The sequence below is a fragment of the Lacerta agilis genome, chromosome 11 (assembly GCF_009819535.1).
Source record: "Lacerta agilis isolate rLacAgi1 chromosome 11, rLacAgi1.pri, whole genome shotgun sequence".
NCBI classification, from domain to species: Eukaryota; Metazoa; Chordata; class Lepidosauria; order Squamata; family Lacertidae; genus Lacerta; species Lacerta agilis.
The window spans coordinates 26,918,934-26,946,907 of NC_046322.1; the positions used below are offsets into that span (position 1 = coordinate 26,918,934).

Genomic DNA, 27,974 nt, shown 5'->3' on the forward strand with positions numbered 1-27,974 from the left:
CTGTATTATTTTAGTTATGCAGACTTCGGAGGTAATTCCATCAGGCAGCCTTCTACATGTCCGGTATTTTTCTTCTAATCATCAGGAAAATCAGCTGACTTGGATTTCCAATCCAGCTGCTGATTGCAGCTCAGAAGAATGGAGCTCCATTGCAGAAGTGTCCACTCTGTCTTTAATTGCAGTTATGCATTTAGTAATCACGTGTGTAGGACACACTTAGGAGGTTTCCCCCTCCCTTTATATGCTTGTGTGAGGTGAAAATGTTTGGGACTGGCACGAGTGCCTGAAGTACAAATTGGTTAATCTCCCATAGATCTAAGGAGCCACATCAAAAGGAATTATGTCAATCTGGTTTACAAAGCGTAATGAAATTGTTCGTGTTTATCTGTCCTGTTAATGTACTTAGCGCTTCAGATACACTTGCACTTCCTTCAAGCCCTGAAATGCCATTAAGCACAATCAACTTTGGGGCCATGTTCAGCATTCTTGGGCACACAGACCTCCCCCCCCCCACGCGCATTTCCAATAGCCTAGGAATCTGCACTGTACTAAGTAAGTTCATTGGTCCGTCTACCTCCGTACTGGCTGTGCTAACTGACAGCAGCTTGCTAAGGTTTGACACAGGAGCTTTTCCTTGTCTGCCGATGTCATGAAATAGACCTTGGACCTTTCTGCAAGCATGTTAACTAAGCCACAGGCATGTCAGTTGCATTTCATTCTCACTGAAATAAATGGAAATGGAGGGATTGTCCCCAAATCCAACGATTCTGGACAACAATCATATGAGAAATAGGTAAGATAACCAAGCAAGTGCTAGAAATCTCCCCAGAACTGGTCTTACTAAACATCTTCCAAGACAACAATGCCCACTTACACCACAAAGAACTCATAACCCACCTACTCTCAGCAGCCAGAAACATCATAACCAGACACTGCAGAGACCTGTCAGAAGTAAGCATGGCCCAATGGTACCAAGTAGTATGGGAAACAGCCCTACTAGAAAAACTAACCAGTAAGCTGAAACTGACACGGGGACAAATAGAAGAAGATGCCTTCACCCCGGCATGGTTCCCCTTCATCACACACACAGCCCAAAAAGACAATGACAAAAATCTACCAACAGCATACAAATCAATATGGCTAACCTGATCAAAAACACTCATTGACCCCACTCACACAGGAAACCAAAGACCACCACAGCCAACCACAAATGAACAATCATACCCTATGCCAATCCTGACATCTCTCACCACCAAAGGAGCACAAGCGAACAACAGAGAACCTGCACAAACGATGCTAACACCAAACACTACTTATATTAAGTAAAGTAAAAACATTACCACCCCACCCAACCCATCTCTCCATCCTGCCCCCACCCCCTTTTCTTCCTAATGTCTCAACTAATGAAACTGATGTGTAAAAATGTTACATGGAAAAATACGAGAGAGACATTGCATATACCTTTGTAAAACAAGAAAATCCTTAATAATAATATTTAAAATAAAATAAAATAAATGGAAATGGAGGTGTGTGTTTTTTCACATTGATTTAAATGGGATCCAAGTGCTGCTAACTCAGTCTGGATACAACCCAATGTATTTCATTTTCATAAAGGTGAATGAGCAGCTTCTGCCTCAATGGAGATCCACTGCAAATGTTGCAGACACTGGATCAGAACCTGCAAGACACTTACTTTTGTAGACTGGTCTATCAAACTACTGCTGATTGGTTTACCCATACTTGTTTTTAACTCAGTGGCTGGACATGTCACATAATGGCTCATACATGTGTGTCAGTCATCAAATCACCACCACCAGATTTTTCATATCACTCGATATCAGGCACAATCCTTTTCAATGGAGGTGGCTTGCTCACTCAGCTCAGAATCATCAAGTGATGAGAAAACAAGAATATTAATGAGGCTGTTATCCTGAAAATGGTTTCTTACCCTTGCATTACAATAAAGCTGATAGGACTGAAACATTATCAATCATTTTGCCTGAAATGACTTTGATATTGTTAATCCTTTGGCCCTGGACTCCAATCTCATCATGAGTTTAAAGTTTCAGGACGATCCAGGATGTCTGGTGGACTCACATATTGCCAAGGATGTCTAGAAAACTGGTCAGAAATAAGCCATGTTCTACTTCTTGCATGGTTATAGTACAAATCTGTAGCTGAAGCACTGATCAATATAGTTGTCAGGTCCTGGAAGCCAACATTTAGGTTGCAAGATTACATGTTGAAGAAGTGAACCTGCAAAATAGTATTATCAAAAATATGTTCTACCCACAGAACGAGCTACACATTCATTACTTGCCAAACTTGGCAAGGTGATGGAGATCCAGGACTAGGTCTTCCATTTCTATATTTTTGGTTCAGAGAGCACCACCTCTTGTAGATCAAATCCTGGAAATGGTAGAAGAATCTCAAAGGCGTCTTTCTGTGCTTATTTTCTGGATTTCATACACAAGGCAGTAAAGTAAAGAGGATGTTCTTAGAGGATTTCTTTCTCCTTTGTGACATAATGATGGTGCCTAGGATCCTGAAGGTTGCTAGGCCCAAGGCCTTAGGCCGCTGATGATTTGCAGAAAGGCAGCTCTGGATCCAGCCTTTTTGTATAGACAATGTATGTACCTATATAAGCCACACTGGGTGTTACCACAGAAGAGGCATTTCTCCTGCGTTAGAGAGAATGGGAATGTTTGTTTTAAATGATGCTCAAAACCTGCACATTCATAAGTAGTCACATAAATAATAGGTTTTTAAAATGTATAGCTATGTCTGCTGCCCAGTGAATTAGGAACACCTTTTCAGTCAATTAAAAGATTTTAAAATTGATTAATCAATCAGTTGATCAAACATTGCAGCCCTGCTCACAACCCACCCACTTCAGAACAAAATAATATTGGTGTTTACTCTCTCTGTTTAATGAGCATTAAATTGCAACAGAACACTTCATTACTGTATGATTTTTCTCCATTAACAAAGGGAAACTGTATTTACTGATGTTTATAAAACTTGAAAGCAGAGCAGTGAAGAGCCAGAAGCAGGTAGAATTCTCTCCCAGTGGGAGGTATATCACAAGTGAATAAGATCCCTTAACAGGATCCCTTATAAAAAGATGGGAGTGCTGGGATCTCGGAAGTGAAAATTTTCTTTTAATAAATACACATTTCAAAGTGAAATCATTCAAATTATGCATAAGATAAGAACCAGTGTGATGTAACAGTGAGAGTGTTTGACTATGACCTGGGAGACCAGAGTTTGAATCCCCACTCAACCATGAAACTTGCTGGGTGCCCTTGGGCCAGTCACTGTTTCTCAGCCTGACCTACCTCACAGGGTTGTTGTGAAGATTAAATGGGGAGGGGAGACCTTGGAGGAAAAAGAGGTATATAAGTGTAATGAATAAATTAGTATAATGGTGATGATGATAGTTGTAATGCATACGCTGAGGAAGGTCATTGGTCCACCCAACATTGTCTACTCTGATTGGCAGTGGGTCTCCAAAGTCAATCAGGAATTTCCCCCAGTACTTGTTACCTGACACTTTAACTTGAGTTGCCAGTTCTTGTTCTCTGCCACTAAAGTATGAGCACTCCTTATTAAGATACAGTCCTCTACACCCTGCTTATAAATGTTAGTCTGATATGTTAGCTATGAAATGTTATCTAATAAAAAAACTACAACCCTGTAGCAGATGTTGGTGTGGGGCAATGGTGCTTGCCTGACCACCCAGCAGCAGGGTCACTGATGTTTACTGAGAGAAAGGGGGGGCAATGCAGCAATGAGGTTGACACTGCGCAAACACACACCTGGAGCACCATATTGGTTCTGCAAGTGTGTTTGCACAGTGCTGACCTGGTCCACACTGCCATGGTCTTTCCATTCTTCCTCCCAGTAAACAACAGTGACCCATCTGTCAGGAGGTCGAATAAACACTGCCACCGCACACCACCGTTTGCTACTGATACCATCTGAATCATAGAATTATAGAATTGTAGAGTTGGAAGTCCAACTAGCTACAGTGCAAGAATCTCTACTAACGCAGCCATGACAGGTGGCCGTCCAACCTCCCCTTTAAAAACTCCAATGAAGGAGGTGTATAAAACTTTTTTAAACAACAACAACAGGGTTTCTTCATACTTACCGCTTAATATGTTTCAGATAATGGGGGCCAAACACTGGCAGGTGGAAATAACTGGCCATTAAGAGGAAGAAAATGGACACTGTGGGAAGGCGGAGTGAGAGGAGCTGGATTTGTTGCAAGTCCTTTACTGAAACGGAAGGGAGTGGAAAGTCATGACCTTATCCACATTTCTGATTGGCTGCCAACCCTGGTGAAGCTCGCTGGAGGGTCTACGAATGGCACAAAGCCTTTAGATGGTTTTGATGTATGGAGAACAATCAGGTAACTTCTGTTTTAGTAGGACATTACATCCCCCCCATGGTGCATTATAGGCAACCAAGATGTTGCTGGGGCCAAAATCCTCGTTTGCCATGTTGTTGTTGTTTTAAGTAAATGTCTTTTAAAATGTGGTTGGATTTTCTTTTAATGGATTTATTAACTAGCAGAAGTGGGGCAAGTAGACTTAATCAAGCTAACAGACTCAAGCAGCAAGCATTTTGTATGATGCCTTGTTTTCTTATGTTCAAAAATCCATGTAACTCATGAGAAGGTCCAGAGAAATAATTTATCACTTGAGTGTTTGCTGCTATAAGTGGATTTGATGAAATGAATGATAACCCAGCTGTTTATAACAGAAAAATTAATGCAACCCTGATGCATGTCCACTGTGTAATCCATCAACAACTTTCTTGCCAATAGTCTGATTAAGTCAAATTACTCATGGGCAAGTTTTCACCTTTTAAATTTTCCCTGTAGAATTCCCCCCCCCCTCCTTTTGCAATCTAACCAGAATTCCCCAGAGTGCTGGGTGTTTTAACAGTGTAAACAGATACATTCTTGCATGGTTGAAAAGTAACTGGTTTTCAATATCACAGAGTAAACAAGATGGAGAGAGGTGATAATTGCTTCATTAAGCTATCAGCAATGCAGAAAGCGGTTCGCAGTCTTACATAGTTTCAGCAGGGGTATTTTATTGAAACTATAATGGCTGGGTTTTTTAATAGATTGGATTAAGCTGTCTGAGTTTTAAAAGTACAAGGGTTCACAGAATTATTGGTAGACCCCCCATGGAAGAAAAAAACATCTGCAGCAATTACAGTTTTGCAACAGACAGAGTACATGAAATTGACCACAGTCTCCTCCTTGCTTGACTCTGTCATGCATCAGTTCCTTACAACAGCTTTCTATTAGAGCTATTTAAACTATTTTTGCCTGCCTGGGGTGATGTTTTTATTATTCTATCTGGTTGGACAGGCATCTCCAGAGATGTTGTGGATATTGAATATCTTCCTGTGTTGGAACAAAGGGTTGTACTGCAGGAACCATTGGGTATTCTCCAGCAATCTGATTCTGTGAACTTTCCCAAGTGCTGCAGACCAACCAGGGTTTTGGTTGGACAAGGCATTCTTGATAAAGTTGAAAGCATAGCACTCAATTTCCTTTAGAAAGTTTTTTTTTCCCCTAGCTGCAGCTAGTACAAAATGTTTTCACTCCCCTCTTGGTGAATGCAGATTGCTGGGGGCATTAAAAACCTGCTCCCTACTGGTTGCACTGACTACCTGTCAGTTCCCAGGCATAATTCAAGGTACTAATTATGTTGCACAAGGCCCTATATATCTAGGAAGCTGAGTACTTTGTACAGCATTCCCCCCCCCCCACATGACACCCTTCTCCCATAAAATTAAGAGAGGCCCCGTTCCATTTCCCATAAGGACAAATTTGTTGACTTAGGCAACTGTATTTTTCGTTAGGGTGCTGCAACATTATGTTGTATCCAAGTACTTTCTAATCAGAGTAGATCCATTTACATTAATGAACCAACGTTAGTCATACCCATTAACTTCAGTGGGTCTGCTCTGAGTAGGACTAGTATTGGACACAACCCTTTGAAACGCTTCCCCCAAAAAGGCCTCCTGAGCTCCTACCTTTAGTCATTTTGGCTGAGAGCCAAATAAGTCATACTTAGAACAGACCAATTGAAATAAATGAGCTTAAGTCCCATGATTTAAATGAGTCTACTCTGAATATGATTAATATTGGGTATCACCCTCAGAAAGCAAGTGAAAACCATTTTGTTCTACATTATTTTTATTGCTAGTTTTATGTCTTCTTGTTTTATTGTGTGGTAAATGTTTTCTAAATATCTTGCATTGACTTACAGTGTTTTATAACTATTGGGTAGCTAAAAAGAAGATTGTTCTTTGCAGCCCTGGCTTGATTTCAAAACACAGGGGCAAAGGATCTGCAAAGCCATAGCTCAAGCCACTCCTGCAAAGGAACAGTTTTCATTTGTAGGCATGACTTGAAATCAAACCACATATGTAAAGGAAGAATTGGGGAGTGGACTTTCCTTTGATGTTCTGCCTTCTGGCCTCATGTTAATATTGGAATGTTGACTGGTAGGTGGCCTGCACATCTATCCAAGTGGGAAGTTCAATCTGGCTCACTTTCCCCTTCTCTGAACTAAGTTCCACTCAGAGTAGACCAGTTTAAATTAATGGGCCTATGTTAGTCATGCCCATTAAATTCAACGGGTCTGCTCTCTGTATGACTAACATTGGATACAACCCATTAATGCAAATTCTTTGAGTTTCACTTTGTGTGAAGAAAAACCATGTGTAACATCTAATGGTGGCCATGTGCAAGCAGAACAAACTCCCACTTGTGCAATGGGACTTCCCCTTCCCCTCCTTCACCCTCCTTTTGCAACCCAGATCTTCTCTGGTTGATTGGCTCTCTTCAGCAGATTTGGTGGGGCCACAGGAGCCGCAGGGTGGGGAGGAGAGAGGAAAAAGCGAAGTCCTGATGGCCCACTTCCCCAATGTCGGATTTCACCAATGTACGCATTCCTGAAATGCATAACTAAAATTAATTGGGCTCCTGATTACTCTGAGTGTAACGTAGTTCAGGGTTGGGGAACTGAATCCAGCCTGAACTCCCCACCACCACAGATCACTTTCCTAGGTAGGAAGGGCCACCCACTTGTCAATCATGTGATGGTAACCATGAAACCAGGAAGCACAGCTTCAAAGGAAAGTGTGCTCCCAATTCTTCTTTTCTTCTTCTGGCTTGGTTTTGGTACAGGACAAACAATACCCTGTTTAAATTTCTGAGCAGCTTTGCACACTTAATTAGTTAACAGACTTCCCTTTTTTCTTGAGAGAATCGCAAAAGGAATGATTGAAATAGCTGGGCTGGGATTCTGTTAAACTGTAGAAAGAAATTTAATGCCTTTTCCTAATAAACTTTATTCTAGTGAAGGCGAACCTTCCCCCAGAACGGAGCTGCTTCATAACATAGACCCGATTTTTGTGGATCCGTCTCCATGTGAGTCTATCATTATTAATTCCTGGAACTTTTGGACAGGTCCTTGAGGCCCAGTTGGGGGGGTTGGGGTTCCCCTATCAACATAGTTTTTTATTTTTCTCTCTGGGCGAAGAATTTAAATCAGGCTGGACACCAGCCATTCTGCCACTATGCCATAAAGTGTTGCAGTGATCTCATCTTTAGAACACGGTTAATTACACTAAATCATTCCCAGAGTCCGTTGCATTCTCTCGTGCTCCATAGTTGCTCATATGTAAATCATAATGCAGCCCAGAGTGTAGAGCTGTTGACAGATAACCACATGCTCCAGGTACATGGTGAGGCACCATGCCAAGGACCAAAATGCCCCCAGCCCTGAAAAGTGGCGGTTATCTTCCGAGAGTTGGGGATATACATGCACATGCCATTTTCTTGTACAATAAAGCTCTGTTGTTGACCTAGCAGATAGAGAGAAAGGAGGGGGGGCACTAGTTCCTACGTGGCTGTGAAGTTCCAAGTCCCATGGCTGCTTTCATGCTGTAATCATGAGAGATGGGAAACTTTGCCAATTCTGCTTCTCCACTTAAACACTGTCTGTTTTACAACTCTGCCTAGCTATTTCCCCCCCCCCTTTCCCTTTTTGTTATTTTGCCAGAGACTAAGCTTTTCAATGTGGGGATTGTTTAAGAAGATTTTCATTGGAACATATCCTTTTTACACTCTCTCTAAGTTCCTTAATGAAATTACTATGTAATAACAAAGGGGTGTCCAAAACCACAGATGGCAGCCCTCCTCGTGTGGTTCTCGCCAGGCTTTGTGACTCTACCTGTGGCCTTGCTTGGTCCCTTTTCAGCCTCATCCAACCCCCACCAAGTTGAAAGTCGAGGAAGCAAAAGAGTGGACTGGGGTTGCACTGTGTGGGAGCCTGGGCTTTGCGTTCTTTCCTGCCCTTTTACCTGTAGCAATTGAAGTCAAGTGGCACAGGGGACAAGAAGTTGTGCATGTGTGTGCGAGAGAATATGAGAGGGAGAGGAGAGAAGGCAGAAATAAAATGAAGTGTGGCTCATGGCCAGGACAAAAAGCATACGTCCTCCTAAGCCATACAGCCTCCAAGCATGTATTTTAGTCCTTCTAGTTCTGCATAAAGTTTTATGAAGTTTTGCCAGGTGGGACTTGCTGGCATACTCTGCATGGCCTGGAAGCCACATGCTGCACAACTTCCCTTGGCTGTATGGGGCCTTCTCTGGGTTCTTTGGGGGCTGTGTTTTGCAACGGCTGCCTTAAATAGTTTGCTGCAGGTGACAGCTGCTGTTCCAAGAAAACTGACACAGATGTCATAGGCTGGCTAGACCCAAAGGAATGGTGGAAGGCACCAGCTGGGGAACCCCCAAGGGAAGAAGGCTCAGAGCCAGGGGTTGGTGGTGGGACAATGATGAATGGTCAGGGGGAGAAGCTTGGGAAGAGGAGGTGTTGGAAGCTGAACAGATAAAAGGGTTTAGTGAGCAGGGACAGTCTGTGGCAGAGAGAAGTGCAGAAGCAGAAGCTGGAGCAGGAGAAGAGGGAGGCCAAGAAGTAGAGATGAGTCAGGCTGGTGAAGAAGCCAAGGTATCTCCCACTCTTGCTGTGACAAATTCCCCTCTCCCCTGGTCTCCCAGAACCAGAAGAGGTATGAAGAGGGAGGAGCAGAGACAGACTCATCAAGAGAGTCTCAGATTGTTTGGGAAGGACCTAGAGGAGGAGGAGTCGTAGATAGCTGTGGGAAGGTAGGGATCTTCAGCCTCCACAACTGCCTTGGTAGGCAAGACTTACTGAGAAGAGTTAGTGTGCTCCTTAGGCCTGGCTCCCCTGAGCAAGCCTTGTTTCTTCTAATGAAGAGTTAACCTCACATACTCGATGTGATTTATTGCTGGCTGGTTCCCTGACAAAAGCTGCAAATGAGTCATTTGTGACTTGTATTTTTCCATATTTTGTGTATTATATTTATATTCCACCTTTCCCCCCTTCTGTAGAATGCAAGGTAGCATCTATAGAGTTTGTAAGCAGTCTCCCATCCATACCCTGACCCAGGACCAGATTTAGGTTTGATGAGGCCCTAAGCTACTGAAGGTAACGGGGCCCTTTGTATGTCCAGCTGTCCTTTGTCAACAACAAATTGTCACTGTTTTTGTGTTGAATATATGCTATATGGTAATTTATGGACCTAATAGGTATCTAAAGCCATTTGCACATAACAAAATATGTATTTTATCAAAGTAATTGTTGAACTCTCCTGCCAACCTAGCAGTTCGAAACACGCCAAAAAGTGCAAGTAGATAACTAGGTACCTCTCCAGCGGGAAGGTAAAAGACATTTCCGTGCGCTGCTCTGGTTCGGTGTTCCATTGCACCAGAAGTGGCTTAGTCATGCTAGCCACATGACCCAGAAAAACTGTCTGCGGACAAACGCCGGCTCCCTCAGCCTGTAAAGCGAGATGAGTGCCGCAACCCCAGAGTCATCTGTGACTGGACTTAACTGTCAGGGATCCTTTACCTTTTTTAATTGTTGAACTGAAATACAATTAAGAAGAAGTATATTAATAGTGAAATACAATTAAGAAGTATATGGGGGGGCAAGAGAGTGGGGCCCTATGCTATAGCTTGTTTAGTTTATACGTAAATCTGACACTGCCCTGACCAGACACAGATCTTCTTAGCTTCATCTAGGGTGTTGCATCATGTGCCTTCAGAGTATTGTCTACATTGACTGTCAGCAGATCTTTAGGATTTCAGACAGGGGTCTCTTCCAGCCCCACCTAGAGGTACCAGGGATCAAACCTGAGACCTTCTTCCAGCAAAGTGGCTACTCTACCATGAGCTGTTGCTCTTCTACCTCTGATAGTCAGAAAGGGACAGGTTCCAAGCCATGAGGAACAGCCGTCAGAAAGTGATTAGCTGTACCACGTAGCAGATTGGAAGTTATACAGTAACTTTTGGATTTGATACCTGCCTAAAGCAGCTTCTTCTCTGTACAGAAGCAACATGAGTACATGTTGTATTATTGGCTGGGTCATTACTCCAAGCTGGCTGGTGCAAATCCTGGCTGTGCCAACTTCTCTCCAAAGAATCCTGTCTATTGGTTCCCATTATGAATGTCACTTTCTAATGCAGCTACTCTTCTGGAATCCATATTCTGTGGTGCTAGTTGAACTGAGATGAGTTTACAGTTTACAGTGATTTCATTATTGTAAACAGCTTAGAAGCCATTTTTGCATATGAGGAATATATATATATACACGTGTGTGTGTGTGTGTGTGTGTGTGTGTTTCTTCCCTACACCTCCCTGTCCCAATTTTGAGCAATACAATATATCTCAAGACAATGAGAGTTCATACAGCCCTTGACACTTAAGAAAAGCAACAACCCAGCAAAATATCACAAAAATGCATCATCTTTATTTATGCACCCAGTTGACACTCTTTGTCATTCTCTAGGTTCTTTTGCATTAACATCTGCTACCCAGGCCATCCTTTCCACCTTTTACTTACTGCAGGAGAATATAGGAGCAGTTAGGCCCAAGACTTGTATTCACTGGGATTTTTTGACACTTTTACAACAATACCTCCTATTATAGGGGTTCTCTGCATTATTTGTTAACTCTGCTTTGAGAAAATTCTTGCATGTAAAGCTACCAGAGCTTACACAATGAGTGGCCAGTAGCGCTTACCTGGTTTGCCAGCATGGGTGTCACTCCATCTTACCAGGAGGGGCTAGTCTGGCACAGTGAGGATGCATTGCTGGGAGCATCTGATTGGTTCTGCCAGGGCATCTGCACTGTGATGATCTCCCAGCTGCATGCATCACCTCTTCCAGTAAGCTGCAGTGACACCCATGTCAGGAGGCCAGGTAAGCATGGCTGCTTCTCACATCCATGAACCCCAGTCATGAGGAAAGAAAACAGCTTTGTACATGACATCTGGATCTCAGTGCCATAGTGAGGGCCATAGCTTAGTGGCAGACCCTCGGCTATGCATACAGAAGGCCCTAGGTTCATTCCCCAGTATCTCTTAGTAGGGTTGGGGGAGAACGTGGTTTGAAATCCTGGAGAGTCACTGCCAGCCAGTGTAGGCAATATTGATCCAGAGGTAACAATGGCTTGGCACAGTTTAAGGCAGCTCCCTAGGTTATTTTGCACTGGCCCTCTGTCTGTGCAAAAGAAAATGGAGGCTTTGATTCTGCCTTCTCACCAAACAGATGGTTGAGAGTGTGTTGGGAAAAGTCTGTCCTGGGTGAGTCTTTTTGGTACAGGGAAATATGTGCACAGCTAAAGTCTGTGCCAGTGTTTATCTCTGTTGGACTGAGACAAAGGTGTGTGAAGCAACATCACTTTCAAACACATTGTACTCTGGTTAATTTGTGCCTTTTAAAATATCTGTGGAACTCATTTTAAAACTGAAAAATAATTGTACCTTCAAATTTTCCCCTCGACTTGTAATCTTTCTAGTCAAATGCAACTCACCAACCATGTATGTATGGTGGCCTGCCAGGACCATGGCAGCCCCGTTTTTTTGCAGCCCCAGACTGGTACTGAAAATTGCAACTTTCTCAAGTCCCTTCTGGGAGCACATACATGGCAGGTAGGCTGCATTCAGTTTAGTAGATCAAATGTTTTGAAGGCTGCTTTGGGTGAAAATTGAAGGGACCAGTTACTTTGCATTACACACTTTATTGTTCTAATTTTAACCATAATAATTTAGCAGGTTTTTTAAAAGACTGTTTTTGGAAAACATATTAGGAGCAACTCAGGCTATTAGAAGCGTACTTCATGGTCATAGTCCTCAGAATAGTCAACCTATTTTCAGATTATGAGTCTGAGCATCACAGCTCTTGAATACAGTAGGTCAGTAGGTTTTTTTACAGACACTCAAAAATCACTGTCTCAAAACAGACTTGCTCTCCACAGTTGCAATGGCAGATTTCTGGAAGGAAGATTATTTGCACCAAATAGCATACATGTAGGTTCAAGATCACCACAGAAAATTATAGATCTGGGAACAATTTTATTGAGCATAAGTGTTGCTAACCTCTCTTGGAATAACTTGCACCTTTTCCTCTGATGTTTCTGCCCATTTCTGAACAGTAGAGGGGAGGTGAAGAAATAACATAATAACATGGGGAGTGCTCAGCTATGATATATGTTGCATTCAGAGATATTGACCTCTATGCATTATGTCTGCTTTTGAGGGTCAAACTAGACGTGACAATGGCAGTTTCATTCTGCCCTGTTGACTCAGAAGCGTAGGAACCTGTAAATGCAAACGAGAAATCCATAGGAACAAAACAAAACAAAAAACACCCTGGAACCACCAGGACTGAGGTTTCCCTCAAATGACCTTCCACAGAGATACCCGCTAAAGTGCCTGTCAGGAGCAGGTCAGTAGAATAATCACACAGAGTAAGTGAAGTTACCTGTAATTCTTTGTTTCACTTTCTTGCTGTGTTGACTGTTGCTTGACCTTGCCTCTGGGTTACCTCTTGGACTGATACCCTGTGTTTGACCTTGGCTTGTTTGGTCACTGCTGGGCCCCCATATAATCATTTCTTGGTGAGTTTTTTGGACAGGAGACTTGGACCTTCCTGAATTGGGATCCTGTTACTTAAGGGCACCTGCTGGAGCACGGTGGGCAACTGTAATTAGTTGGAAAGTTCTCCTGTAGGAGCTCCATTGGGAAAGAATAGGAGCTGTGCCAAGGCATAGTTATTTCAGTGGAACTGGTGCAGGAGATCTTCCCATTTTGTTTGTGCCTTAAAACACAATAGCAGTTATTGTGCATGCTCCTTATCAGTTTGTACAACGGTTCTTTGAGCCTCCTTTTCTCTCTCCAATAGTCTGGGCCAAACTACATTTCAAAGTTTTAAAAATGGAGGAAATAACCCATGCTAAACACATGCTATCGCTTGTGGATATGTGCCCACCTGAGACTCAACAATGCCACACTGAATAAGGACTCAGTGTCTAGAGACACACAAATCACTTCCCTCCCTTAATCAATAACCTACTTTTGCATATTCTCTTGGCATTCTGCTTAATATTTTCATATGAAATTTCAAACGGAACACTTAATAAAAAAGCATGTAATTCCCTAATGAATATGTTAATTGAATTTGCCATATAAAAGAATAAAACCACATAATAGGTATATGTTTCAAATTAAGTGCACTTATGTGCACTGGGGAAAGTATTGCGAAATGTACAATATCATACACATTTGTTATAACTTTGCATCGTTTCTTTAAAAACAGCTCTCCAAGTTATTGATGGCTTGGCAGCTGTGAGGATGACGTCAGCTCTTCCATTGTGAAGCCTCTGCTTTCTTTTAGATAGTCTTATGGCATTTCATCAAGTTTCGGTGATTCAGCTGAATTAAAAACCAACTGGCTTTGAGTCAAAATTCCCTTAACTGCTAAACCAAACATATTCCTGACCGCATAGCCAATGCTAGATGCCCTGTCTCATAGCAGCACTGAAGCTCTATATCCTATTGTAGGCAATTGTTATTTTTCAGAATCTGAACTGAATGACATAGAGAAAGTAATGGAACCATTGGAACTAAGGGTTGTTAGCCAAAGTCTGTCAATATATTTCCTTATTTGTCATGGTCATTTGTCGGGGTTTGGGTGCTGGAGCTCCTCGTGCACGGCCTTGGATTGGTTATGCACGAGGTACCAGTTGCGGGGAAAGCGGCCAGCGTTCCGCGTGCTTTTGAGCACGGTCGCCGGCCAAGTCTCACAGTCTGAAGGATGTTGAGTAAGCCAATTGACGACTCCGATGATGTGTGAGTTCCTAATTGCCTTCTTTAATGAAAAGTTGCCTCGTGAAATAAAATATATACCCTGACTCTGAATAGGCGGACCAGCTTAAAGAAAATAAAATTTTTACTTTACTCCCCCCTTTAACCCCAAAGGAAGACAGACACCGGTTGTATCTTTAGTGGCTTCGGCAGAACCCGCATAGGCTCGTCCCCTAAGCTAAGTTCTCCTAAGCTTAAAGTCCCTGCGCGCCCAATCTTCCGCGAGGCTAGCTAAATAAACTAAAACCGAAATATCTTCCGCGGGCCTAACCCTAGGCTAACTAAAAGAACCTATCTAAAACTAAAACCGAATGATCTTCCGCGACCTAACTCTAACTAAAGAAAAACCCATCCAACCCATCCAGCCCGCTCCTAATCCCTTAAACTAAACTTGACTTCAACTAAAACCCAACTCAAAGGACATAAGAAGAACAACGTGCCTAAGCGGGGTGCCTCTGCCTTTTATTAGGGAACAAACGTGACATCATCAATAATGCCTTAACCAATAAAATCACTGTTGCTGCCCTCCAAAAAGGCGGGAAGCAAGTTTAACGCTCATTAACAACTTTGAACATGACCGGAACTATAAAATAAAGGCGGATTAATCTCGTAAGTGAACCACACTATTCATTCATGCTTTCACTTTCGCTTTTACGCGCAGTTATACTAAAAGTAGACCTCGAAAAACTATAAAATAACCAAATAAATATGAATCCATGGCGGATCCGTGAAACGTATTCCGACAGTCATTCATTAATAAAACATGAGATATTCACCACCTTGGCAAGACAGACATTCTTTTTATCATCTTGGAGAAAAAAAGGCAGGGTTTTATCAAATGCTTCAAAGGACTGACTTCCAAACTTGTTTTTGTTTTTTGTTTAAGTGTTGCTAGGTAGAGAGATGTCAGTGTAAAGCTCTTTTAAGGTAAAGGTAAAGGGACCCTGACCATCAGGTCCAGTCGTGTCCGACTCTGGGGTTGCTTTTACCATTGCTCAAAATCCTATACATTCTGCAAATGGTAAAACTGAAATACAGTGGCCTACTTGCCTACTGGTTGTATTTGGGTTATGGTTGTGCTTGCTTGAAGGCACAGATCCAGAGCATAGAAATTAAGAGGCACTTAGTCTGGGCCAATTTAATCAAAATCTGACATTTGTAAGGACGTTACTTGGTGCATCCTACTAATAACGGCTGAAACAAATAGCCGCATGGAACAGCCATACTTTGGTATGTGTCTGGCAACCATCCAGCACTCATTTAATTCATAATAATTTATTATATGCATAGAAACAGTGTTAAGGGTACATGTGCAATATTAAAAGCTCCCTGATTTAAAATGACAATAGTGAGCTTTAACTATCCATAGTTTCATAGCCTCAATGCACAGCTTGGCTTTCAGTTTGACTGAGCAGCGGATGGCAGGGTGTGTGAGCTGATTGATTTGATCCGTGAAGGCATTTGTGAGTGCTATGAACCTTGCCACTAATGCATGGAGTTCTCTCCTGATCGCAGTGGGATTCTGTGACTTGTGAATTATACCATGTGCCACTGGTGTGCCACATTCTAGTCTTGGTGGTGTGCTGTCACTTTCAACAACCTCCATTGCCATCCATGATTGCCTTTCACTGGCATTTCTTTCTAGCAAAGTTTTCTACATTGTTCCACAAAATTGTATGTCACATTTTGGACACCTGCATAATATCTGTGCTCTTTTGAATTGGTGCCATAATTTATGATAGAATTGCCCATATCATTTTAAAGTAATACTTTATGGTGTGTGGATATTTGGTTTATAATAAATCACCTTTGAATTCCAGTGACATTATATATTGCTTCTGCAAGGAACACCAGAAGAATTTGTCTTTATTATGGGACAGTTAACTCCTAGGGGCCTCATTTTTCACCAGGGCTAAAAAGATTCTTTGACTTATTACACAGCCAAATTGATTTGTGCCATTCATACTTGTTTTCACCATTGGGAAAATATGAATTTGCATAAAGAGAACAAACACTCACTGTAAGTAGGTGGTGTGTACTGTTTTTGTGGGTCCATAAATGTGTGGGTGTGCTTTCTCTAAAGGAATAAAAATGGCTTTGCCCTTTATGTTCATGCACAGCTAACACCTGACATTATTTGAAACTTAAAAAAAATAAGTGTGTTAACAAATCCCATCATTTTAATATGATCTTTTCCTGCTGCTGACTTGGGTGAATTTGAAACCTTAGAAAGATAATGGCTGCAACATATATACCGTACAGGTCATTTGGTCTCAAACTCCCAGGAAGATTATCCTGTATCCAGATACTTGGATATGAAGTCATACTAGAAAGAAGCAGCTTTCAATAAAATGCAGTTTGGTTCAACCCTAAAATTGGCAATCAGATAGATTATGCCTCTACAGTTTGTGATCCACCATGTGGAATGCAGCCATTAATGTTGGTCTGCCAGATAACCAATGAACCTACTGTTTTTGTTTCCTTTCTGCAATTGAAAAATGAAGACACATAGCCCAAGTAGAAGAACAGACCCTGAGTAGGAAAAAAGAATCCATTAGCAGGTTTTATATCAATAAAATATAAATATCCCTCATTAGTTTTCCTTGCCCATTGTCCTATAATAACCAATTTAATTCCCATCTTTTCCATCCTAACCAGCCATTTCCTTCAAAATATTGTATTTAGATACTTTACTGAAGATTGAAATTAATTTAATTAGCCAGATTTCCTTTTTCCATTAGTTCACATAGCTCTTTGTTTTACAAAATATAAAATTGGAGGGGAGCACCTGTAGTTTAGTTGTATGGCTAGAACACATGCTATGCATGCAAAAGCTCCCATGTTAATTCAAAGTGTCTCCATTGCAAGAGCAGAGAAGACCCCTGCCTGGAACCCTGGAGAACCTTTTCCAGTCACAGTAGACAGGGATGGGTTAGATGAACCAAGTCTTGATTCTGTACGAGGCATTTCAATTTACTCAGATGTTTACAATATATATTTTACTGAACGAGTGCTGCACCTGTATCTGGAAGCTAGACAAGAACCTTTTTGTATCTTTTAACAAAGGCAGGATAGCAACATGAAACTCCTAAGTCTTGTGCCACCTAGTGACTAAGCTATATAATGACACTGTCCACACAAACTTGAGGGGGTTTTTGCCTTTGAAAAGAATGATTTCCTTTTTCTCTTACATTCGTTTCAGGATGTTACAAAGCATTGAAATGAAATCTACTTTTTTCCAAATCCTCTGTTTGGAAAAAAAAAAGCATTGGGGGGAAACTTTTTAAGCTTTGGCAACATATTGTGTAATAACTAGAATTACAATTGGTCTCTTTAATTGGTCTCTTTAAAAAAGAAAGGGAATTGGGTAAGTTAGAGCTCATGGCAAAACCCGATTATTTTATGCTTCAGGTGTCATTAGAAGACAGTATCTTGGATCTTAACTTTTTGCCCAGTTTACAGAAGGAGAGTTGTGCTCACAGAAAGAGTCCAGCTCCTGGAAGGAAACATTCTGTGAGTGGAACTCTTGAATGGCTGCTCCTTCTGTGAAAGGAGCAAAGAGTTAGGACCCAAGCCAAGATCTGGAGCTTACCCAGTCCAAACTGCTACTGTTTCTTTACTTCCTTATAAAGCCTTTCATCTTGAACCAAAACATCTTTGTATAAAGCTGATACATTCAGCATGTAGAAGGGTGATTAGATGACTGGTATCTGAAGTTAATAATTCAACTGATATGTTAAGATGGTTGAAGAACATTGCTTGGTTTGAAAAATACATATTTATCATATATATGTGGGCATTTGTTGGGGTGACAGTAATAAATAAGAGTCTAGATAACTAGATTTTCGTCAGTTCCTTCAAAATCAGTATTCCATTAATTTTTCAAAGGTCAAGGTCACAGCCATTCCTCAAGCATCCTTATTTTAATAGAGTAACTGAAAGTGTCTGAGTTCTGCAGAAAATTCATTATCGCCATAAAGCCGCAAAAGGTCACAAAATGTCTTTCTTCACTGAAGTAGCAAAAAATTTTTATTTCTCCAATAATTCATTATCACAGTGGAGCCTGAAGGAGCCCTTGACATTTCAGCATCCTCCTCCTTCAGGGGAAATAATTGTTTTCATATATCATGATTTAGAAAACGACAGAAAAATTAGTGAAAAACAAACACACAAACCTTTCTGGTCTGGGAACCATCTGTATTACTCTTTGTTCCTAAAGCTTCTCTCCCCCCCCCCCGTGCTGTCACTGAAGCTCTCTACATCTGCCCTGGTGCAAAATGGTAAACGTCGGATATGTGGTATTGTAAAGAAACATAAGAAAATATGAAGATCCCTGCTGGTTCAGGACAAAGGTCCGACATCCTGTTCTCACAGTGGCCAACCAGAGGCCTGTGGGGAAGTCTGCCAGCAGGGCATGAGCGCAACAACACTTTCCCCACCTGCAGTTCCCAGCAGGTGGTATTCAGAGGCACATTGCCTCTAACAGTGGAAGCAAGATGTGCATATCTTTCAGTGCACATTCAGCCCCTGCAGTTTGTGATATACTTTGCCACACTGCCATTATTATTATTATTATTATTATTATTAATAATAATAATACCCCGCCCATCTGGCTGGATTTCCCCAGCCACTCTAGGTGGCTCCCAACATAATATTAAAAACATGATAAAACACCAAACATTTTAAAAAAACTTCCCTAAATAGGGGTGCCTTCAGTGTCCGGTCTGAACGATGGGAGTGGAGATGCTCCTTCAGGTATACTGGGCCAAGGCTTCCCACAGGCATGTGATTAGCCACTGTGAGAATAGGATGCTGGACTAGATGGGCCACTGGCCTGATCCAGCAAGCTTTTGTTATGTTCTTGCATTTAGGGAGGCTTTTTGCCTTCAAAGGCTGGTTTCTACTGCTTAGGCCTTAACTGGTACCTGCCTCTATATTATGTTTTAATAACTGCTTCTTTTAATTGCTTTTATTTGATGGCTTGCTATTTTGGTTCCTTAATCTCACTTTTTGTTTTTATTGTATCATATTCTTTCTCTCACTAGCCACTTTGAATTGTATATTGAAAAGTGGGATATAAGTATTTTAATATAATAAAAATGGAATAAATAAAAAATGGGATCCTCTCCCTTCTTTGCAGGGGTTGTGCTGACTATTCCTTAGGTTTTCTTAGGTTAATAATGCTTCCTAGAAATTCTTGTTGAGCAGGAATTAGGCTGACAAAATCTGTAGTATCTCACACTTGGGCATCTGTGATTCTCTCTGCCTGGAAAATTTGAACTGTGGGAGGCAGGAGGCAGAATGGTATCATGTTCCTGACATGTGGACACAGAATGCATGCTGATGAAAACAATGGGTTGCATGTAACTTGTTCCATCAGCACAAAGATTTATGGTTCTGCTGTGAAAATTTTCCCCTCTTCTTCCATATGACCCCCAAATCTGTTCTGGGCCTTCCCCCGATGTTCCAGAACAGATTTAGGGAAGGTACTGTGCACATGTGGGGGAAAGTTGGGGGTGAGTTCCTTTTTGAAAGCAAAAACCCTTGTGCGGTTGGGACGTGTTAGCTGGATTCTGCCTGAAATGGCCCTATACTGGTCCTGCCGCTTTCTCCATTGTAGACTGGGTTCATTACAAAGGCAGTATGGTGAGCAGTCGTTGCCCTGGAAGGAGTGATGGCAGCGTTGTGCTTCCCAGACTCGTTAATTTGTGCTTCTAAAAGTGTTGTTAGCTCTCACTTCAGAGACTGAACCTCAGTGTTACTGATGAGTATAGAAATCAACATTCAAAAGCTATTTGAAAAGGGCACCTGATACAGTCCTATTAACAAGACTACGCCATGTCCAAATTCATGTAAGCATCCCCATGTCAACATTTTCCTGTACTTGGAAAGCTAACATCTCAGGGTGAGATAAATAAATAAAAATAAAATTTAAATTGTCCAGTAGCACCTTAGGGACCAACTAAGTTTGTTCTGGGTATAAGCTTTTGTGTGCATACACACTTCTTCAGATACCTTCAGAAAGGTATCTCAAGAAGTGTGCATGCACACGAAAGCTTATGCCCAGAACAAACTTACCGGTATTTGGTCTCTAAAGTGCTACTGGATAGTTTTTTTTTGTTTTTTTATTTATTTTGACTGCATCAGACCAACACGGCTACCTACCTGAATCTAGTATCTCAGGGTGAGGTTAAGCTAGAAGCTTTATCCCTGATGTGGTCATATTATGATTGCAGGTAAATTTTGAGAGGGCACCACATTTTAAAGCTGAGTGATCCATTAGCACGTCCTCCTGTAGGACTGCACCACTCCAAAGCTCTGGAGTGGTACAGTCCCACAGGTGGACAGTGTTACATCAGAAACAGCATGTCTGAGTAGACTCTTCATCTACTTCAAGTTTTTAAAACTTCTTTTAAGAAATGTATTTGACATACGAGAAGGAGGAATAAAGGATGAATATTCCATCTTTTTGTACAGATGTAACTGGAACAGGAAAACCATTGTTGGCAGAGCACTACTGAAATCTTGAACTAATGAGTGGAAACATTCTGGAAGCAATTATTTTACAAGCACAAAGTTTTTTGTTTTTACAAAAAAAATCTTTCCTTTTAGTTTTTAAATGTTTCAGCAGAACTGCATTTCTGTTGGAGATGTCTGTGACAGCAAACACAACGTGGAACCCAGATAGTCATGGGACCAAGAGTCTTAAAGCATTCTTTGGGGGCATTTCTCCTTGGCCACTGGTATTCAAGAAGAGAAGAAAGTATGATGCAGAGATCTTAAACAGCTTTATTCATTCATTCATTCATTTAAATATCCATTAGTCTTTTGGCTATTTCGGCAGACATAAGAAACGTGATGCAAGCCCTTGAAGTCAGCTTTCTAGGAGCAATAGCACCACAGTTTATTCATGAACTAGATTCCAGAGGGAGCCCCCTTGTCCTGCCACCCCCACCCCCAACCAGTGGACATAGGTCTATAAGGCCAAATGGGGCACTGCGGCTCCCCCCAAACCAGTGGAGGCTCATCTATAAAGGCAAATGGGGCACTGTACCACCAACCTGAGTCTGTCCTTGGCCAGTTCCCCCACCTGCCTTCTTACATTCAGTCCTGGGGGTGGTAATGCAGGCCACCTTCCTGCTCCTTAATCTTGGTGTTTCCCTCAGCATGGAGAAGGATGGAGGAGAGAACCAGGGAGAGCCTTGCATTGGCTCTGGCACCACCTACTGCCAGCCTCTCTGCCTTCTCCCCAATGGCCACTAGCTGACACTGCCCCAACCTCTGTTACCAAGTGTAGTTTTAAAATATAAGTGTGGGAATTGAGTTTTGTAAATGAATATGACTGAAGGCACAACCTATGTTGAGAACTGGTCATCTATTCAGGTTTATATGTTCTTGTAGGATGAGATAGGTTCATGGAGGTTAAAGCTTATCAATAGCTACTAGCCCTCAGATGAATAGTTCCTCCTTGCTGGAAAGTTTCAGAAGGGGCTGTGTGCCATAGCTGTCAACTTTACCCTTTTCCTGCAAGGAATCCTATTTGGAATAAGGGAATTTCCCTTTAAAAAAGGAAAAAGTTGACAGCTATGCTGTGTGCACCTCACTCACTTGGCATTTAGCTTGACTGTAATGAGAAAAAGAGCCTCTAATGTGTAGCTAATTATAATTTATTCAGCCCATTTACTTGGCTCTCCTTTCTTGTCCCTGCATTGTTGCCTTGTCTCCTTTGGTTTGGCAGTTCTGTCAGATCCCATTTTTTTCTACGCTTTTGTCAAGAGCTGTTGGGGTCTGTGTGTGATGCCCCGTGTGGTGAACCACTGAACTGCAGGTGGCAGCCTGAAGAACCTTCAGGACTGACACTACCCACCCAGGCTGTCCACTAAATATTTCTGGGTAGGAAGAAGCATAAAGGGCGTCCTCTTCCACCTGATCCTTGCTTGAGCAGCAAGGTCTTCCTGAGTACTGCCCCATCCCTGTCTCCTAGTTTGCTCTTTGCTCCTGACTTTTGGCTTGCTCCACAATTCCTGGCTCCCCTCAGATCTTTTCTGTAGCCCAACCCCGACAGATTGGGACCGTTGTGTTGTTTCTGGTAGATCTTTTATTCCAATTTTGATTTTTATGTGTGATGCCTTGAGCTATGGAGAGGTGGCTAAGAAATGCAGAGGCAGCCCACCAGCTATATGAGTCAATGGAGGAAGAGCTTGTTAGGTTTGCTGTCTTAAACTACAAAGAAATGGGAGAGGAGCTGGCACCTGGCAAGCTACAATACATGTTTGGCGATATATGTATTTTTAAATTTTGATATGATAGGTCGCAAAACTGAGGTGACTGTTAGCTCTTTTGCAGCTGTAGTGGGGTCCTCTACAACTTGTGGTTAGAGATACTAGAAACCACCATTTTGAACCAGGAGTATGCACTTGGCTTAGCTAAAAATGAGCAATAGTGGAGAGGAGGAAAAAGAAAACTGTCATAAAGTGTGGCATCAAACTGGATAAGGACCCACGAGGATCTACTGCAAGAGATCTGTGTTGAAGTGAAAGTGAAAGGCCACTTTGTGGGATGGACTTCAAGACGTAAGATTAGTTTAACATGGTCTACTTCTCATTTTGCTGTTTTTAGAAGAAAATTCTGATAAGGATAGCAAGTATAAAACATGCTGAGCTGTACAGACTTAGTGTCACCACCAAAACATAGGACTTTTCCTACAAAATCCCAATGTTCCTTCCTTATCTGTAGAAAGCTTGTACCTCAAACTGTGACCCAGTCAAAACAACGAGCCATGCAATAAACATTCATCTATAGCTTGCTTCTAGCAAGTTGCTTGTAAGGCTTTGCGAAGACCATGAAAGCAAGAAGTACCTCTTGTCTCTCCTTGGGTTATAGGTGGGTATACCTATGAGGCTTTGTAAGAAGGACTGTGGGTGTAGAGTGCATGCTTAATATGCAGAAATTCCTTGGTTCTGCCCCCAAGACCTCCAGTTGAAATGGGGGGATGGGACCTCTAGTCCTCTGGATGCTGACGGATAGCTCCCATCACTCTTGACTCAGTAGCCATGACGATTGGGGAGGTTTGTGAAAGTTGAAGTCCAACAATATCTGAAGGTCCATTGGATTTTCACCACTGAGGATCTCAGTTGGCAGGGATGTGAGGGGACCTGCTTAAAACTGTAGAGATATATTACCAATCAGAACAGATAATATTGGGCCAAGTGGAGCAGGATTCTGATGCAAGGCCACTTCACTTGAACTGTAGCTATTAATGCTGCATCCCCAATAGATTTGGTATAGTAGCCCACATAGAGTGTGGGACCTGTGGCCCTCCAGATGCTGTTGGACTCCCATCAGCAGAACGGCTAATGCTCAGGGATGATGGGAACTGTAGTCCAGCAACACCTGCAGTCTTCTCTGACATAAAGAAAGACTGAGTATCTCAAAGGGACCGCTTTCCTTACATTGAAAATGTAGTGTTGGAGGCTGTGTGGGGTTGAGAAAGATCCTTCATGAAATGTTTTACTTTTTATATGTTAGCAGGCTGCCTCTTGGAAAATAAACCAGTCCAAGCTAGCTGTGCCTCTTCCTCACTGCTCGTACGTGCAAGGCTTTTTGTTTACATTATCTGCAGCTTAAATGAGCACCATATTTGAATGTTTTTAATTAACTAGTGGAACAATGTATTTAAAAATTTTTTTATCCTGTTCATACCTCTTGCTTTTGGTCATATTTCCATACACAAAGGAACAAAATGTATACTTTGAGCTTTAAAAAAAGTTTATTGAGGCGAGGGAGAATAAATGCAAGCCTGTGTCTTGAGAGTCTAGTATAGGCATGCCCTCCTTAAAGGTCTGCAGCACCTCTTAAAGTAATGTAACTTCTCATTTTTTCTGGTCCAAATCCGTTTTCTTTCATATGAGTTATAACAAATGTAAACAGTTACGTTTTCTGTTCACTATACTCAGAATCTGCATAACAAATCCCCATTTTTAATAACCTTGGGTGGCTAAAGCCTTAGAGTGCCTATACTGAGGCCTGCATTTATTTCCATGAACTTTGCAGTTTCTTATGAGTTTCTAAAGAAATCTTCCATACAATCTGAGAGCTCTTAAACTTTTGTTGTGCCCTCATCATGTGATTCTACATGTAACATGCATGCAGAAGCAGGCTTCCACACATGCATCATTTACTAGCTTCGGAACCAGTCACATAAGAGTTCTCTCTTGTGGGATTTTATTTTATTCTTAGGGTATTTGGCTCCAGGCCTAGAGTGGGGGTATCTTACAGCTGCCTATCCACTTTACCTTCTCTGGTTCCCGGTGGAGATTCTTCTACTCAGCCCTGGTTGGTACTGTCAGGACAAGTCAACAGGGTTGCAATTTAACGATTCATTGAAAGCACACACAAAACTTCATGCAAGCAAATAAGCAGAATTCAAAATAATAGTTTGTTGCGCTTCCAAAGGCAAAGCATTCCACTGACAGAGGTGACCTGTCATCCTGTCATAATGGATAGTCCAACACAGGGGTCAACCAACAGAGTCCAGGTCCAGAAGCCACCCAAAAGTTGCTTTCCCTATGCTGCTTATACAGTTTTTAGCTTTCCAAACATGGTAATGGTGGCAACCTTGACCGCCATCCCCAAGTGTCTTGCACATATACTTGTGTGTTCTAGATAGTCCCTAGATGTTTGTGTGTTTCATAGACCATTGAATTGTAGAGTTGGAAGGGACTCGGAATGTCATCTTGTCTAACCCTCTGAAATGAAGGAATGTCAACACACAGTCCTCCAACCAATCTGAAACCTGCTTAGCTTTGCAAATGTGCTAGCAGTTTTATTGCTGCACCACTAGTACAGTAAAGGTTTGTATCTTTACCTTCACATTCTCTTTCGTCCTTTACTTCCGCCTAACTGCAAGCTTGCTTTATTTCCTTTTATGATCCCCTATTATGATATATTTAGACCATTCTATACAATATGTGCCTAAGCTTCAGCTCATGACAAATGTATTTGAGCTTGCAACATAATGCTAGTAATAATACAATTGTACCTCGGCTCCTGAATACCTTGGGAGTCGAATGTTTCGGCTCCCAAATGATCGAAAACCAGAAGTGAGTGTTCTGGTTTTCGAACATTCTTTCAGAAGCTGAACACCCAACGGGGCTTCTGATTGGCTGCAGGAGCTTCCTACAGCCAATCAGAAGCCGTGCTTTGGAAGTTGAACGTTTCGGAAGTTGAACAGACTTCTGGAGCAGATTCTGTTCAACTTCCAAAGTACGACAGTAATAGGATTTTTTAACCATTGGGCAGAATGGTTTCTCATATGCTTTGTACACTCAAGAACTTGGGAGCCTGCCTTACACAAAGCCAAGGGTTGAGATGATCAAGCTAATATCTTGAATGGGTAGCAGTCTTCACTGGTGTGCAAATAAGAGATGTGCTGTTGCTTTTATCAGGAAAGTATTACAGTATGTTTTCTTTTCAATAGTATCTTAACCTTCACCCAGCATGGGATGCCTTGCCAGTTTCCCATCTGTGGGAGCACACACAAGTCACAACAATGCACACAAAGTTGTTCACTTGTAACTGTGTCCAGTCCCAAATCACACATTCCTTGCTTTAAGAGGCTTTTTGAAATGTCTCTGGGTGTAGTGTGCAGGTTGCTTAGGGTGTTGTGACTTAGCCAGATCAGTTTCATAGCTGTGACTGCAGAGCAGGCTGCAAGAAAAGCAGAGGTTGCTGATGAATAACCCTACTTGGTTGTTTGCAATACATTAGCAGTCACAATGCATGCCATCTCCCACACTGTGAGCAAAGACTTTCTTTTTTGCTCATGGTCAACGAAGGGTGGCAGTCAAAAAAAATGTTGCCTATGGAAACTGAGCTCGTATGACAAGCATTGTGGAATAAATGATTGGGCATGAGTCTGCTTCCAAATTAAGTATTACATTTACATGGTTTCAGTCTCCTCCACCAGGCCCCAAAATGTACCGTCCACACCACAAATACACTGGAATACAGTATGCTTTAACTTTTGTGGTTGGGCTTTCACTAAATACCGTGTTATACCAAAGCTATGTACTCTTTGATCACTTGCCATACAGAGAGAGAGAGAGAAAAAAACTTTTTCAGCATGGTTCTCTCTCTCATCATTTTAATCACAGACTAAAGAATGAATGTATTTGGTTAGTTTTCCTGGACCTTTTAAAAAATGCATCTACTGCCTATTTATATCTCATCTCTTTGTGGTTCTGCCAATGACGCTGGTTACTGGAGCTTTTATTTAAGGAGTGAGGGAATGAGCATGAGGAATATAAATAATGGGCCTTCTATAAAACTGTGTTACCTATGCAGTTGTATAAAACTTAATTCACTGTTACATTTTTACTTCTCTGCAATTTAACCTTTGAATCTTCAAAGATTAGAACATAAACTCAGAAGATTTCTTTAAAAAAAAAAATTGGAGATACTTGTTTATGCATGATGGCCTGGTCTGTATGTCATGCTAAACCAAACCATGGCTTAGCATGAATGCATGTGCACACAGGCTACTGAAGAGGAGTTCATAGCCACTTCACTCTTCCTGGGTTGTTTTTCTGTCCCACTACACTGAACTAAGCTTTAGCTTGGCATAGTGTGTCATCTGAATCTAGGCTCCTGGTTTTATGGTTCCTGGTTTGTCTGCAAGAGCTAAATTATGAGCCTGGATTTAGACAACATGTTAAACCAAACCATGGCTTAGCTCACTGTGGTACAAAAACAAAATAACTGGAGATAAATGACGCTGCCATGATCTGTTTGCCATTTATGTTTGTTAATTTATGCTCTATTTGTGATGTCCTATTATGTTCCATAATCCTATTATTATATATTGCTTGTAAACTGCTTTGGGATTCATAGAATTGTAGAGTTGGAGGGGACCCCAAGCTTCACCTAGTCCAACTTCCTGCAATGCAGGACTCTCATCTAAAGCATCCATGACAAATGTCTGTCCAACCTCTGCTTTAAAAACTCCAAGGAAGGAGAGTCCACAACCTCCTAAGGGAGTCTGTTCCACTGTCAAACAGCTCTTACTGTCAGAAGGTTCTTCTGATGTTTGGTCACAATCTCTTTTCTTGTAACTTGAATCCATTGGTTCAGGTCCTGCCCTCTGGAGCAGGAGAAAACCAGCTTGCTCCATCTTCCATGTGACAGCCCTGGGGGTATTTGAAGATGGCTATCATATCTCCTCTCAGTCTCTTCTTTCCCAGGATAAACATTCCCAACTCTCACAACCGCTCTTCCTAAGGCTTGGCTTCCAGACCCTTTATAATTTTGGTTGATTCATTTATTTAAAAAAAACAACTAATCAAACTCCTCTCCTAGAACCTGCACACTCTCATGTTTGCACTGTCATGCTTTTGCCATATTACCTTATTAGCAATGTGCATGGCATTATAAAATCATTAATATAAACACAGTAACTGTACACAGGAGCTTATGATCAACATTTGTGAAGAAATTGAAATTTAGAAAAATGACAATTAAAATGGGTCAAAGGCAGAGATCTATAAAAGTATGCCTGGTTGGTGGGAGGGGAGCTGTTACAGATACGTTTTCCCTCTTCCTCATAATGCTAAAATCTAGAGTCACCCAGTAGAGATGAATGTTGAGTGACAAGGTCTATCACTGGGAATTCTTCATGGCAAGTGGGAAATGTCTCTCCCCACTTTTTAAGAG

General features: G+C 41.7%; 1 protein-coding gene across 2 annotated transcripts in view; it reads left to right on the plus strand.

Annotated features, from left to right (window-relative positions):
• The window catches only part of ARSB (arylsulfatase B), a 66,165-nt gene that overhangs the window by 31,067 nt on the left and 7,124 nt on the right, over positions 1 to 27,974 (plus strand). Inside the window, exons 5-6 of one of the 2 annotated variants that reach the window (XM_033164169.1) lie at positions 4,171 to 4,414; positions 7,389 to 7,459. The exons of the other annotated variant lie outside the window; for it this stretch is intronic. Coding sequence (XP_033020060.1) covers positions 4,171 to 4,414; positions 7,389 to 7,459 — 315 coding nt within the window. The remainder of the gene's footprint in view (positions 1 to 4,170; positions 4,415 to 7,388; positions 7,460 to 27,974) is intronic. 2 annotated transcript variants of the gene reach the window in all.